This window comes from Oryzias latipes, chromosome 22, assembly GCF_053564925.1.
Source record: "Oryzias latipes strain Hd-rR chromosome 22, Olatipes_Hd-rR_3.1".
Lineage (NCBI taxonomy): Eukaryota > Metazoa > Chordata > Actinopteri > Beloniformes > Adrianichthyidae > Oryzias > Oryzias latipes.
Window position 1 is genome coordinate 5402498 of NC_136258.1, and position 15004 is coordinate 5417501.

The 15004-nt window shown below is 45.2% G+C and overlaps 1 protein-coding gene across 4 annotated transcripts in view; it reads right to left on the reverse strand.

Annotated features, from left to right (window-relative positions):
- Positions 1 to 260: 260 nt before the first annotated feature.
- The window catches only part of npas3 (neuronal PAS domain protein 3), a 230787-nt gene continuing 216043 nt past the window's right edge, over positions 261 to 15004 (reverse strand). For all 4 annotated transcript variants that reach the window (XM_023951301.2, XM_023951303.2, XM_023951302.2 and 1 more), the window contains 3 exons: positions 9712 to 9859; positions 8690 to 8805; positions 261 to 4642 (listed from right to left, as the gene is read on the reverse strand). In XM_023951301.2, the coding sequence (XP_023807069.1) occupies positions 3099 to 4642; positions 8690 to 8805; positions 9712 to 9859 (1808 nt within the window). In that variant the 3' untranslated portion in view covers positions 261 to 3098. The remainder of the gene's footprint in view (positions 4643 to 8689; positions 8806 to 9711; positions 9860 to 15004) is intronic.

Genomic DNA, 15004 nt, shown 5'->3' on the forward strand with positions numbered 1-15004 from the left:
CAAGATGGTCATTTCTGACACAAAACATAGAAAGAAAGAAAAAAGAACCACTGGAACAGCTGGAAGAGGCTGTTTGGCTTGACTTACATGTGGGTGTATTTCCTGGTTTTTTTTCATGAACCCCCCCCTCACCGCCCCTGCTCTGAGTTTGTGCCCTGACTTCGCCATAGAGCAGGTAGAAAACGCAAAAATGTGAAACGCTCCAGAATGGCGGGAATTAACATTCAAGCTGTGATTCAGGAACCCCCCCCACCCCACCCTTCTTTTTTTTTTTTTAAGCTCTTTTTGTTAAAAATCTCAAAACAACACATCGATTCTTGACATAAAGCACAGGTACAGACACTTCCTGATGTGGGGGGGCTGCTGTCACACAAAAAACATTATTATTACTCCAAAAGCCCCCCCCCCCCCCGTTTGTTCCCCTCGGATACAGACTGTAACAAAACAAACAAACAAACAAGGTTACTGCATAAATAAAAAGTGACCAAAAAACAAAAGAGGGATGAAACACATCGGACAAAACATGCAGTTTAGTTCTCCAAAACACCTATAAAAATAGATTTATATTGAGAAATACTTTTTCTCCTTTAAGTTTCTTTAGAAATCCTTAAAATCCTTCTAAATTAGGTTTCCAGAAAGACCACGTTTTTTTTCTTCTTCCTTGAACACATTTTTTTTAACACCTTTTCTTGTTTTTGTGTTGTTGTTTTTTTTGTTTCAGAGAAATTTGCACTGAAAGTCAACAAGTTTTGGTGGAAACCACTGAAATACACCCAATGCACAGGAGAAACCCCAAGGAACTCTGGGATTCACAGACTACATGTACAATAATTCATTTCTCCGTAGATTCCTTTAAAACTTCACTGGACGCTTTCGAGTCCCAGAATTCCTCAGAGGCAGAAAACATGGCTCCGTAAACCTTTGAGCTAGTAGTTCATCATTTTTTTTTTCATCTCTGAGAAAGAAGACGGCGAGATAAGAGTTGTCAGTAAGACCACACGACAGCAAAAAGCAACAGTGACCGAACCAAAAGAAGCGGTTTACAATGACAAAAGAGGAAGCAGAGCCAAAGAAGAGGCGGACTTTGCTGCTTTTTTGTTCTGTTCTTGCAGAAAGGCCACCAAACACGAAACTCCACGACCTCCACTGGTTTCACTAAGACGGCAGAGAGAGAGGGGACGGGAGGCCAGACACGGGGTCAAAGGGCGGCGGTTTTTCTGGGGATGCCGGTCATCCTCAAAGCCCCACCCCTTCCCTCTCCGCCCCCCACACGAGAGATAGAGCACAGAGAAGACAAGGGACAAAAACGGCTACAGTAGCTCAGTATATACTGCATATAGTAAACACACACGGAGAAGTCGCCATGAAAGACTTTTTGACACTTAACACATTGGTAACACTTTTTACGACTTAATCACACAAGAAGAAAGGCATGATGGGAAAGGTAGGGCTGTCAGCTTAGAAACGAGTGGCTGCGATAGCTTAATACCATTAATTATTCATCTTTTTACCAAAATATCAAAGAAAAAAATTACAATTGAGTGAGAATCACAGTGTTTTTAAAACACCAAACGTGTGAGATTAGCATTTCTTCTTTTTTCTCTTTTTGGTTAGAAACAGAGGCGGGAAAAGTAAAAAGACAAAACAGAAGGACAACCACAGAAAACAGGGACTTTTGTTCCCCCCAGAAAGCAAAGTTAAGAAATAGTCTTTCCTTGAAGTCATTGATTGATTGTTTGAAAGGTTGATTGAAAATGCGTGTCTTTATTACAATCTCTTCGTTGATATGTGTTGGTTTTATCACAGGGTCTGGCGATGAGATGGAAGAGAGCGGATCGTCGAAAAAAGAGTTTTGCAGAGGTTAGTCTGGTTGAAGAGGAAGAAGAGGAGAAGAAAAACCGGGAAGAACACGGTCGTGCCGCAAAAACCAAAAAAACAGGAGCCGGTCGAGGTTTTCAACATTCAAGTTAGCAGTGCCTCCGATTTTGGAAGAATCGGAGCGCCAATGGGTGAGTTGGAAGAAAAACCAACAAACAGGAAGAGGAAAAAGTAGTAAGAAAAACTTTTGTATTTTCACCGTTTCTTGTGGATCAAATCAGACTTTTAGAGTGAAATGTGAAGAGACTTTAAGGTCATCTCCAAAATCAGAGGCTCTAATGTTCTTACAGACCAAACAAACAAAAGAGGAAAGGTAAGATAGCTTCTCTTCCCGCTAAGAACAACGACCGTTCTGTATGGGCGGTCAGTGCGCAGCGCCCGCTTCAGCCAGCTGAATGTGGGTCACTGGACAGTCACTAGCACCACAGGTCGGACAGAAAGGTTGGCTCAGAGATTAAAGGTTCAGAAACCCGGCTAGAAGGACGACACAGATGGAGAGGAGCTGATGCCCTGGCTCAAAGCCCTCAGGTGAGGAGGAGGAGGGAACTGAACATTCAAGAGTTCACAGGTGGCCCAGCTCAGAGCTACGACGGCCCAAGTAAAATCTGACATTATTTAGAAAAGAGGAAGAAACAAAATCTCTTTTTCTAATCTGCTAACTAAGAATACATTCTCCAAACCCTATTTTTAAATGCTTGCCTCTGAGACCTTTGTGGAAATAAAAGCTCCTTCTGGACGTAAAAACTTTCTCTCCAAGCCTCGATTGCATCAAGACTCCTGAGGAGGAGTAGCTTATATTTTTCTCTCACCCCCCTCCCTCCACCTCCTCTCTATTAAATACATACAATCTGCAGTTTCATAGAGATGGAACAGAGACAGTAAAAATGATCCCGTTTAGGCTCCATTATGAACTCTATGAAAGAATAAAGTCTGTTTTTCTTCGTCTCTCTGAGAGAAAAAGGTTCATCTGCAGAAGTGAAAGTAGAAGACTGGAAGAGTGAAGGATGACCAAGAAAATAGTTAGAAAAGGCGTCAAGTTCCTCCCGTCTATCAAACGCGCTCAAATTCAAAGTGCTAGAGTACCTCTGTGGACCTGTGTGGTCCCTGCTCTCCACAGTGCTGCACCGTGTCGGACATTTTTCCGGAACTTCACAAACGACAGGTCTTTGACACAGCTGTTGATTCTGGAAACACAGTAGTGCGGTCTGGGGCGTTTTGGGTTAATCCTCCTTCCTCTCCAGGGCTGTTTGTGTTGTGTGGATCCCGTTGCTGTAGACCGGGAATGGCAGCGTGGAGAAAAGGCCCTCTGCTGTGGTGAAAACGTTGGCTGTCGTCGGCACCTGGCCCCCCAGGGAGCCGTTACCCGTGGGCGGCGGGGAGCCCACAAACGGGCCGGTGGCGGCGGCGGCGGCAGACATGTTGAGCCTGTGGACGTGGTGGTACAGCATCTCCATCGGCGTCTTGGGATCCAGGCCAAATCCTGGGCCGTCCACAAAGTTCATGGTGGCGTTGGGGAGCAGGTTGCTCTGTGCCATGGCCAGCGTGACGTCCGCAGGGGCGTACCTGATGGTGCCGGTGGTGTAGACACGTGAGGCTGCGGTGCTGGTGGAGTCCAGAGTCCCTGAGACCCGGTGAACCAGTGGAAGGACCATGTTACCGGCCTGCAAACGCTGCAGCGCTTCAAGGTCCCCAGAATACACCAGGGAGGACGAAGAGCTGGACGAGGAGGAAGAGGAGGACGAGGTGGTGGGAGTGGCTTGTAGTTTGTCCCTAGGGGATGCAGACAGGGGTGGGGACAGGGGGTCAGCGGAGGACGTGTTTGAGGGAGGAGCCAAACTTGTTGCGCTGGAGGAGGAGGAAGGAGCGGAGTTTCCGTTGAAGGGAGGCTTCCTGCCCCCTGCTCCCTCGGCTCCAGGGGGGGTCAGCACAGACTCCGGAATGACCACCTGTAGATCGCCGCCCTGCGATGGGGGGAAGCTCTCGTGACCCCCCGGGGTTGGTTTGGAGGTCATGCTGTACGGGGCCTCGTTCCTGGAGATCTCTCGGTTGGGGGGGTAGTTCCAGATGCTGCTGTCGTTGTCGAAGTTGATGGGCTCCACCATCTCCGTCTTGATCTTCAGGACAGATGCTGCTGCACTCTTGGGGGAGCCTCCGGAGGTCAGAAGGTGAGGAGGGGTGATGGACGCGGCCCCTGAGGAGTTAACCTGCGACGGGGCCTCCCCCGCCGTTACGGGGCTGGGGGGCGCCGTGGACAGTCGGAGCCTCCTGCTTCTGGATCCGTCCCATTTTTGAACTTTTCTCCTCTTTCGACAGTTCTGGATGCCAGCATTGTTGCAGTCTTGCCCCTCCCCACCCTCTGCTTCGTCTTCGTCCTCCTCCTCCTCCGATGAGGAGGTTAGAGAGTTGTGCAGTTGTGCTTCTTCTCCTTCTCCATAATGCTCCACTTTAATAGGAAGCGCCCCTAAGTTGTCTAGTCCACTGATGGCACTCAGTCCTTCCAGGCTTCCCAGCCGGGCTAACCGTTCGAGCCCGGGCCCCGTCCCGCCTCCCGCTCTTATTGCTTGGTCGTGCTCCTGCTCGCCGTCAGACGCTTCCAGGCTGTCGTCGCTCTCCTGGCTCTCGGGGTTGCTGGAGCTGTCCTCCTCGTGCCGCTTCATCTCCTGCTGGGAGGAGGACTGATGCTGCCGCTTGCCGTCCAACTCGGGCTCGGCGTCTCCTTCAGGGTGCTGGATCGACTTCTCCTCAGGTTTTGTGTTTTCGCTGTCTGTGAAGAGAAGAGCTCACATTTAGGAAAAAAAAGGGACAACTGATCCTGGAATGAGGATAAATCTAAACCCACATCTGATGCTTTTCTAAAGATATCTGACTCTGAAAGGCCAACTACTAACTTTGCCTCACCAACACTGGGCAAAATTGGAAAGACTTACAATAAGGGAATCTATAAAGGCCTCTTAGTGTGTATAAAAACTTCAATTTTACTTTAAAAAAACATTTTTAAAGCTACAAGTATATAAAAACAGAAACACGACAACTTCAGTTTGCTGTTATTTTGAGTATCCTTTTCAGTCTTTTCTCTTTAAAGCTCAAACCCATGAACTAAGGTACTTACTGTCTATCATTTCACATTAATAATAGTAAAACAAAGTTTAGAAACATGTATGTGGACACAAATGTAACTCCTTGTGGACGACTCACACAACTCTCAATGATGGGTGAAATGACTTTGATAAATTTAGCCTAAAGTTGGTGGAATTTTTAGTGTGTATGTCAGTTTATGTCAGTTTTTCTAGAACCTTTTTCTCTGCATCCTCCTCACTCCCACCAACCACCCTTGTCTCCTCCTTCTCTACATACAGGAACCTCCTCTTTGGCCTTCCTCTCTTTCCTGGTAGCGCCAACCTCAGCATCCTTTCACCAACATCATCACTCTTCCTCCTCTCAAACCCTCTCCAGCTGCTTCCCTGCATTTATCTCCAGAACATCTACTAGATCTGTTCCTCTGACGGATTCATTCCTGATCCCAAAGTGAACGCCAACATCTTCATCTCTGCCTCCTGTTTCTGTGTCAGAGTCTCTAAACCACCTACATGGCTGCTCTCACCGCAGTCTTCCACACCTTTTATTTCATTTGTGATGACCCTCTTTAGTCACATGTCACACCTGAAACCTTCCTGCACACGTCTCCTCACCTGTTTCCCACACTTTGTTGCTCTGGACTGTTGACCCTAATAAGAACTCAATCCTTAGTTTGCCCTTACGGTCTGCGGTTGAAAAATAGAAAAACCTGTGCAAGGTACACAAGTGGCCTACACAAAATGTTAAGATCGTAGATCACTCGGTGACCCTGTAGAGCCAAAATGTTTTCCTACGGTCATGCTGCGAGCGACAGGTCGTAGTGAACACGTAAGGGTGAAGTATAAGAGATGAAGGCACGTCATTTGGATTTTTCATTTTTTAATCCTCCCAAATCCTGCGCACTTTGCAAGGGGTCTGTTAGTGGTGTTCAAGGGATGAGTACAGCAGAGTGTAGTGTGTGTGGACATCCTACGGGCACGTATGTGTCACCCCATGTGTGCGAGGTCGGTAAGGAGCCGGTGCGCGCACCTCACTGCACGTCATAAGTGCATGCATCCCTGACAATGGTGCGTTCCGCTTTTATGATGTCTCTAAAGGGCCTCAAGAGAACTGCGAGATACAGCTGGGATCCCCTTAAGATGCCACCTTCCATGGGCCCGGACAACCCAAAAACCTGAGGCACCCGTCCGGGGTAACCTCTGCATGGGTGCATGTGACTAAGGCATTAAAGTCCTCCCCCCCTCATCCATCCTCCTCCAGAGTTTGTCATTTTCTAGCTCAAATCCTAGCTGGGGATCGTCACCACTGACAACATTCGCCGTCACACCTTCCAGCTTCAGACCCATCATCCCGTCAGACGCTCTCTTCAGCTCCAGAACATTCGGATCAGTTTCCTCCTTCAGGATCTCTCCTCCGCCGTTCCTCTTTCCATCCACATCGTGATCAAATTTTTTGAAGCTGCTTCTAGTCCATAAGCTTTGTTCAATTTCCATTTGGTCTCTTGAAAATCCAGCAGCTTCACTTTTCTTCTTTCCATCATGTCACCAACTCCAGTTTTCCTGTCAACGTCTCTTGGTTCAAAGTTCCTTTCCGTTCCTGCCTTTCGTTTTCTCTCTCTGCTAAAGATCACGTCTTCCTCCTGGAAGGATGGTTTCATGCGGTGACTCAGCTGCTTCAATTATACAAAAATATTTATTTAAATGAGGTTAGTTTGATTTGAATGTTCAGAAAAGTTGTAGCTTATTTAAAAAAAAAAAACTTTCAAACTAGTTAAGCCAATATTCTATTAACAACAGAACGCAAATGACATTTTAAACGGACAAAGATTTACATCCTGAGTGAAGCAGCTGTTCACAAGTCTGCTTCTGTTGAGCTTTGTGGCAGAAATGACTTTAAAATGAGCTCAGCTCGGGGATGAAAGAGCCAAATCTCTCATTTTAAAAACATTTACGTTATCTCTGCTCTGCTGTAGGCTTGAAAGACAGCAGACACAGCCCTTTTCCTGCTCGCTGTGTGGATGGACCGCATCCTCAATGAGGAAGGCCAGAGGGTGGCCGTTTCACTCGGCGGGCCGGAGCGCCCTGGGCGGTTTGGGGGCGGAGACAAGGCCGCCTGAGCAGCAGCTGGCATCAATCCACAGACGAAGCAGTGCAGACAGCATCCAGGACGATGCTGGAGGTGAAGAAGCGTCGGCTTCAGGCCAGAATCCTGGTCTTGGGTGATAATTGTGTTGAATGTCCAGATTTGGGAGGTGGACAGACGAGGAGGTCCGGCCTGGAACGGCTCCTCTGCCTCTGACGAAAAACATTCTCTCAATTTTACAATTCCAGCTTTTCAATGAGCCTGCAAGGTCTGTCAGACACCAAGATTCACAAAACGACTTCTCTGCATTTGAAACAGGTAAGTCTTAGTATTCCAGAGCCGTTTGGAGCATTTTTTTTCTCTGTTTTACAATTTGCTCCCGTAACTTTCACTAAATTGGACTATAAATCCACAATGAACCTGAAACTGTCCAAAAAACTCAATTCAGAGCAAGAATTATTGGATTTTTTCACAGCAAAAAATAACAAAAATTGAGAAAAAACACATTTTTTTTTTTATAATAAATATCAAACTGTTAGAGACAAAATAAAGATGTATAAGTCCCCCCCCCCAAAAAAAGCAAAGACAAGGTCAAAACCATGAAAAATGTCTAAAAACCCGACAAAGCTTCACTAAACTACAATGTTTCAAGGTTTTATTTAAAAGAGTCTCACATTTATGTGTCATAACTCCTATTATGTTTGTTTTAAACCAAAAATGTCCAAACATGTCCAATGAAAACTATGGGGGGGGTCCAGCTCTTTATATGATTTTTAAACAGAACAGTGAGTGGAGACACCCCCTCGTGGAGTATTATTCACGTTTGCTATTTTTTCATTCCACTACCTTTACTTCACAAAACATGATGTCAACCACACCGTCAGCTGGTGGTGGTGGTGGGGGAGACCATCAAACTAAAGAAAATAAAGAAAACAAAACCCAAAGAAAGAGAACTTCACCAGAAACCCCAGAAACATTTACGAAGGTAAAAACAAAACAACAGAAACAGAACATGGAGGCAAACACGCCGTCAGAAAGGGGCGTGGTCACTCAAACATGGATAGACCTTGTCTGACAAGCCACGCCCACACAAGCAGCTGCTAGTGACACATCATGACAGGCATAAAACCTTCTGAGAAGGCCAACGACTGAAGCATGTCAAGGTGAACCTCCTCTTCATCCTTCATCTTCATCTGAACAAATGGACCTGAGCGTCTGGGTCCCTGCTGGGTTGCCTTTTTCCCCCCAATCCTTCAGCGCAGACGATGAAATCAGCCCCTTTCTGAGTCCTCCTCCTCCTCTTCCTCATCCTTACATGTGGAAGTGAAGCTCTGAGACTGCAGCAGCATTTCACTGTGAGCTTTTCCTCACTTTTTTTAACGTCCCGCAGCAGTCAGGACTGCAGGGACCAGACTGTTTTGGTAATTCTTCTGTCCTACTGCGCCTTTGAGCAAAGATTTCACCCCCGCCACAAGCTCTAACCTCCTCCTGCTGCACATTTGAGCTTCAAACCAACAAACAGAACGGTGCTTTGGATAAAATGACCTGCAGGTGTGTTTGTGGGCAGATTTGATCAACAACATGAACGCTCTTTCTTATATTTGGAGAAGCCTTAGTCACACACATCAAGGATTTCTGCTCCTTCTGAACGTACCTGAGTTTTCTTTGGACTCGGACTCGGATTCTGAGCTCTCAGATGACTCGGACGTCTTCTCTGGCAGGTTCGGCAGCTGAGAGATGTCAATCGGCGTGTCTTTGTATTCTGGATTACTGCAAAGACAATGTTTTGGAGGCAGATTAAGGTTATGTTATGAGCGACAGTGTGTCGTTATAATGATCTTCAACTCTGCAGAAGAGGACGTTTTTATCCAACAGAACGTTCAGCCTTCATTTCCAGAAGAGGCTGGTGGACTGAAACAGACGTTCTGATCTCCTGATTCTTCATCTGTAAGGCTCTTGTTTCAGGAATGTTTCCACTTCACCCGGCATATAACACACATTCAAGAATGAGCTAAGGGCCAGTTCTTGAATGTGTGTTTAGCCTATGGTGTTCACACTGGACAAGCAAGGAGGGGCTTCTTCTTTTTCTACCATTTACCAGCGTATGTCTGCCACAGCTGGAAGAGGCTTGATGTGACATGCCAAAGTGGTGCAAAATGGGTGAATCTTGCTTCAAGCTTTTAATTTCCCAGCTCTATTCCCACAAATGAAGGATTTGGTGTCATAGAATTCCAGCTGGGAACAAAACACAATTATTAATTTGCCACTTTTTTGGGTTAAAGGGCACGTCATCCATGGGTCACTTCTAAATGTGAGCCCCCGGGTTCAACGCGGTTTCAGTGGACGTGTGTTTTGTACGTGGAGCCCAGATACGGTTGTGAGAAACTTCTGTAGCTCTGAGAGAATGTGAAGAGTTCTAAACGCGAGCATTTACATAGACTTTCCTTTGAAAGTGGAACGCACGTTGCAGAGAGCGGAGTGAACGTCGCTAAAGTGGTAATTTTGAAGATGCTATAAAGAAGAAAAAATGATTTCATGAAGGACTTTAGCTGTTCAGGAACAAACACCAAAAGCTAAAGAAAGCTTTTGACTTATGAGGAGATCGACTGGAGCTTCAGGCAAACAACAGTCTGGATAATGATCCTCTGCTAGTGTCCATGTTGGCTTCATTCCCACCTGAGAACATAGTTGACCCAGATGATGTTCTTCTCGCTGGAGTTCTTGGTATTGACGGCGATGGTGGCACTGGACTGGATCCAGATGTAACCGCCGTTTTTCTGGATCCAGCGGTAATACTTGGTCACACACTGACCTTTGTTCAGCACTGAAAGACATTTGAAAGAACCGGAAATGAGTCTGGGAACGACCACGCGGCTCGGCGATGGAGAGCAGCACAAACCAGAACGACCTGGATGGGGAGCAGGAAGTTCAGATGAGGATGGAAAGGAGGACAGAAGGCGTCATGTGACATCTGGAGGAGTGCTGCTTCACTGCTGCTGTCATCAATCAGACACTTACTCACTGCCAGACTGTGTGTGCGCGTGCAGGGGGGGGGGGGGGGGGGGGGGGGGGGTTAAACAATCATCATTTATATTCAAAGTGAATGAGAAAACATGAAAATATGATACAAATTGACAATTGCAGCCAAAGTTATCCCCAAAATGCCACATATTTTAAATCCTGGTTTGGTAAGACTCACAGTATTCATCTTTCCAATCAACCAAGAGGACATTTGAACATTTCCTGAGTCAGACGTCTGTTTTCACTGCTGATGCTCAGAATGTCCAAAGGAGCCGACACGTGCAGCAGACGGAGGACTTCTCTGCTCCACAACCTTCTTGTGGACGTTTGGGGACAGTTTTACCCCTTCCAGTTTACTGCCCTCCCTCTATTTGGAAGCAAACAAAAAAGCCTTTTGCATCTAACTTTATTCTTCCCTTCTCTTCTCTCTAACTTCCCTTTGGATGGAGCTTGCTGGGGTAGTGGTTAGCACTCGTGCCTCATAGAGACAAGGGCCTGGTTCAAATCCTGACAGGGTTCTTTCTGTGTGGAGTTTGCATGTTCTCCTTGTGAATATATGGGTTTTCTCTGGGATCTCAATCTCCTTCCTACAGTCCTAAAACATGCTTCATAGGTTACTTGGTTTCTCTAAATTGTCCCTAGGTGTAAATATGAGTGTGTGGTCCTGCAACGGATGTACCCCCACCTTCACTCAACAGTAGCTGGGTTGACTCCAGCAACTTCATGACCCCTAAAAGGGATTCAGCCAGTTTGGAAGATGGATGGATGGATGGATGGATGGACTTTTCTATGCATCAGAGGTCAGTTGATGAACTGCATCGGCTCCAGTTGGATCTACAGCCCAGAAGCAGAAGTGTCACCTTGTGGTTCCGATTCAGGTAAAACCTCTCAACTTCCTGTTTGAAGCCAGTTTAAAAAAAAAACAAAGTTATCGATCCCAGTCTGTTCCTTTAAGTAATAACTAGGAAGACTGTTACACAAGTTAGTCAGTCACTCTAGAGTTAAATTAGCCAACAGTGCAGCAGAACTTTTAATACTTCTAACACCTCTGTAGTAGGAGTTTGTGTGTGTTTCTACAACAGACCTGTTCAGGGTGGACCCTGCCTTGGCCAAACACTATCTGGGTCGGCTCCAAAAGGGATTGGAAGGATGGATGGATGAGCTGTGGTTACATTTGACTGGTCAGTCTCTTCTCAGTTTCCGGACTTGGTGTTGCAATAGCTAACAGGAGTGTTGATTTGGCCGTTTGTGGAGTCTGAGTTTTGTGACATCATTTCCTGTCAAGAGGCTGCTGACCACAGAACCAAAAAAAACCATCCAAAAAAACAACAGATTTAGCAGATTTAGCCCTTTTGAAAAGGTAATAGTGAAAATAAAAAGGATTCAAACACAAATACTGAAACAATAATGATTTTAAAAGCCTTTTTGTTTGATCTAACACAGGTGTCTGCAGCAAAGAATAGCGTTAGGCAGCGGGACGCCACTCATAAGTATCGAAGCTCAAGTCCCTGCATGTGAGGTTAGGTCAGGGGTCTGCGACCTTCAACACTTAAAGAGCCATGCAGGCCCATTTCTCACTGCCCACGACCAGAAAGAGCCACAAAGTCTGACCTCACGCTTTAGAAAAATACAACACTGATTTGTATTTATCTCATTGTTACTATTATCATATATATAAAAAAAAAGTTGGTGGCATAAAAAAACAACGTAAAGAGAAAATAGCTTTTTTCAAAACGTTGCTGTCTGAGTATGGGTGGGCGCCATGGCGACGCTCCCGTGGATGATCAGGCTCCTCCTGAATAGCCTCCCAATATATAGTCTCCTCACAGCAGAGTTGTACGTCTCCTTTATAATCACAGTCATGAATGGGTACATGATTTTGAACTTCCAACAGCTCATGCAGTTACTTTGTCATTTGAACTCGAAAATATCTAATTTGTCCAATTATCTTCATTTCTAATCGTCTTTATTTCTCAGAATTGATGTGACTGTTGAATAAAACTATCCCTTTTGAACGCTTGGCACGTTGATCGGTTTCCACCTTAGATCTCTAGCTGAAGGTCTTCCGCAGTTCCTCTGCAGACCTTCGACTTGTGCGGTGCTCAGCCTTCCCCAGCAGGTGGCAGTGTGCCACCGCAACAGCTCTGAGCCCTGAGCAGGGCCCCCACCCCTGCCCCACCCTGCACTGTAAAGCTGGTAATAAATTTGGCTAAATTAACCACTAAATGGTTATCTCAAGCAATATGCATGGGCATTAATCAGAAGCAGCTCAAACAGAAACAGAGATGAGAAGTGAAGGCCACTAAATTCATATCCCTGTCTTCTATTTAATTATGGACACTAAATAGGTTTCTCCTGACAGAGAAGAAAGAGAGAAAGCACGAGGTGATTTATAGAAAAAGAAGGCCAGTAATTAAAACTATTAGAAACTAATAGCATTGTTTAGGCTGACGTCCCCGGGGCCGCACTAATTGACTTTGTCGAACTCATTTCTTCCCCGTCCGCTCACACAGAGATGCAGGGGCAGAAAGAACTTGTTTGCATGTTAAGGGAGAGATGGGAGATCACGTCACCTTGAGAATGACCTTGCTTTGTTTGTATGACAGAGTAAATAACGGCGTAGAGAGCGCACGCCAGCACGCTCCCCCGAGAGCCGCAGAGATGCCTGCTCGGTGACTGCAGAGACGTTTCTGTCTACCAGGAGCCCCGGCACCGCTCCCCGACGAGCCCCCAAAAGAGCTGCTGAAGTGTAGACGCACACGCACACATGCACACGCACAGGTGTGACGCTGGGACAACGACGGCAGCACGCACCCACCACCATTTCTGCTTTTTCTTCCAAAACTTCTCCCAACACAATCTCCACACGGTCAACAAACACAAACCATGTTTTTCTTTTAGACTACAATGCTTCAGCCGCACCACCTAGTGGCCATTTGTGGTAGTGCTTCCTGATGTCTCATCATAGAAATAAGAGACATTTTTTTTAACCTTGACTCGATTGATTGAAGGACTAAATCACAGGTTAAGAATCCCACAGTCAGAAAAAAGTTCAACCACAAATTTTTTTTTCTGTAGTTCAAGTTATTCAAGTTATTTACTGACCAATCAGATGCCTCAATAAAAGTAGGTGGTCCTACATAAAAGATGTAGTCCAAGCCCTCTTTTGACTTCATCAAGCTCACTCCTGATTGCCCATAGAGGTTGCTACAGAAATGCTGACTCAGACAAATTTTGGACCAATCACTGCTTACTGCATCATCTGGCTCCAACACGGCTCCACCGTATGGCGGAAAAATGGCGACTGAATTGACTTCATTTGGTTGAAGCGTGACATAAACCATTGTCTATGAGTGACGTCACCCTGACTCAGTCCAGTTCTCACATACAGTCAATGTTTTAACCTCGTCTCTTAGAAGACCTGAACCTTCATGCATCACAGCATTCAGATGAACTTTACTGAAAATGTCTCCACACCGTGCAGATCTCTCCTCTCTAACATAAGAAGATCACACTCAGCCTTTGCTTTGTCTTAGTTTAAAGTGGGTAAATGTTTAAATGGAAATGATGCTCCAAAACTGTTTACACTGTCAAGAAAACAGGAGCTCTTGCAGCCTCATCATGGGGTTTGGACGTCTTGGTTCAAGACTTCAGAGCAAAAACCTGAAATCTGTGTTTTATGATGACCTTCGTGTTGAGTTTCTTCCATCTCAGGCGGCTGAGCTGCAGCTTCGGTCTCTGACTGTAAAACAGACCCTCACTGATCACCGTACTGCTCTGCATTGTGCAGTCAGCTCTCGCCAGTTTGACCTTGATCTGGTGGCTGACGGCACATGTTGAACTTCATTTCTCTTTACATCGTTGCTGTAGTGTGTTTTGTATTGTTAAAAGTGTAACTTTTCATTTTGAAATGCACAATCCCTTCTATTTTTTGTTGTTTGAAAAAAAGCTGATATATGAAATGAGGTTAAATCCCGCAGAAGGAGGACAAAGGGGAAGTTTTCTCTCCTTAAAGTTTAAAACCTCTTTTTGGATCGTTGCAGCAACAATCAAAAACTGGGTCCATCCTTTTTTTTAGCTGACTGATGTGTTTGGTGTACAAATCTAACCCTTTATTTTAATTTTATTTTATTCTTTTAGTTCTTCAGTTTTCTCTTGTTGATGTCTTGTTTATCTTTTGTCTCTTCTGTTTGGGGATTTTCTTGCTCTTCATCACCTCCGTATGGCACTATTGTTGAAATGATCACTATTTCCACATCTGAGTTATTAAAAACCCCAGAAAACATACAGATATTTCTATACCTTTGCCATTGCTCATATCTTTTATTTTCCGCTGATCTGAGCGTCCTCAGTCTCCTGCTTTTACTTTTTGTCTCTGATCAGCTGATTTCCTGTTGCCATGGTAACTCATCAGAACAGGTTGGAAAGCAAAATTATTTTTTGGAGCTCTTTAAAACTCCTGACTGGCTTCATAAGGTTTTAAAACTCCAAACTCCTGTGTTTGGGACTTCTTTTAACGTTTTTTACTAAGACCTGGAAATGGAATCATTGACTGATCAATGTTTTTAACTTTGGTTTTGACATTTTATTTGTCATTTTTATAGTTTTTTTTTTTTTGTGGCGAACTAAAATCTGTTTGAAAGTTACTTTAATAAATGCATTGCACAAAAGTAAAGAGTTCCTAAAGTTCCAGTCTGAAGTTGGTGAACGTTGGGTTAAGTCCAGTGCCTTTCTCTGCCTTCCTGCTTTAGTGAAAGTCTCCTTTGTTGACACTAAAACCAGGAGAAGCAAAAAGCAGGGAAACAAGCCTGTCCTCAGAATAAACACCACCTGAATGACTTCTTCAGAAGGACAACCCAACCCCATGGGATTCTCAGTCTTTGTGGTTAAACTGGAGAATGTCCATTGGGTTTTGCTGGAAGACCTTTTCCTTCATGCTCTGAAGAAC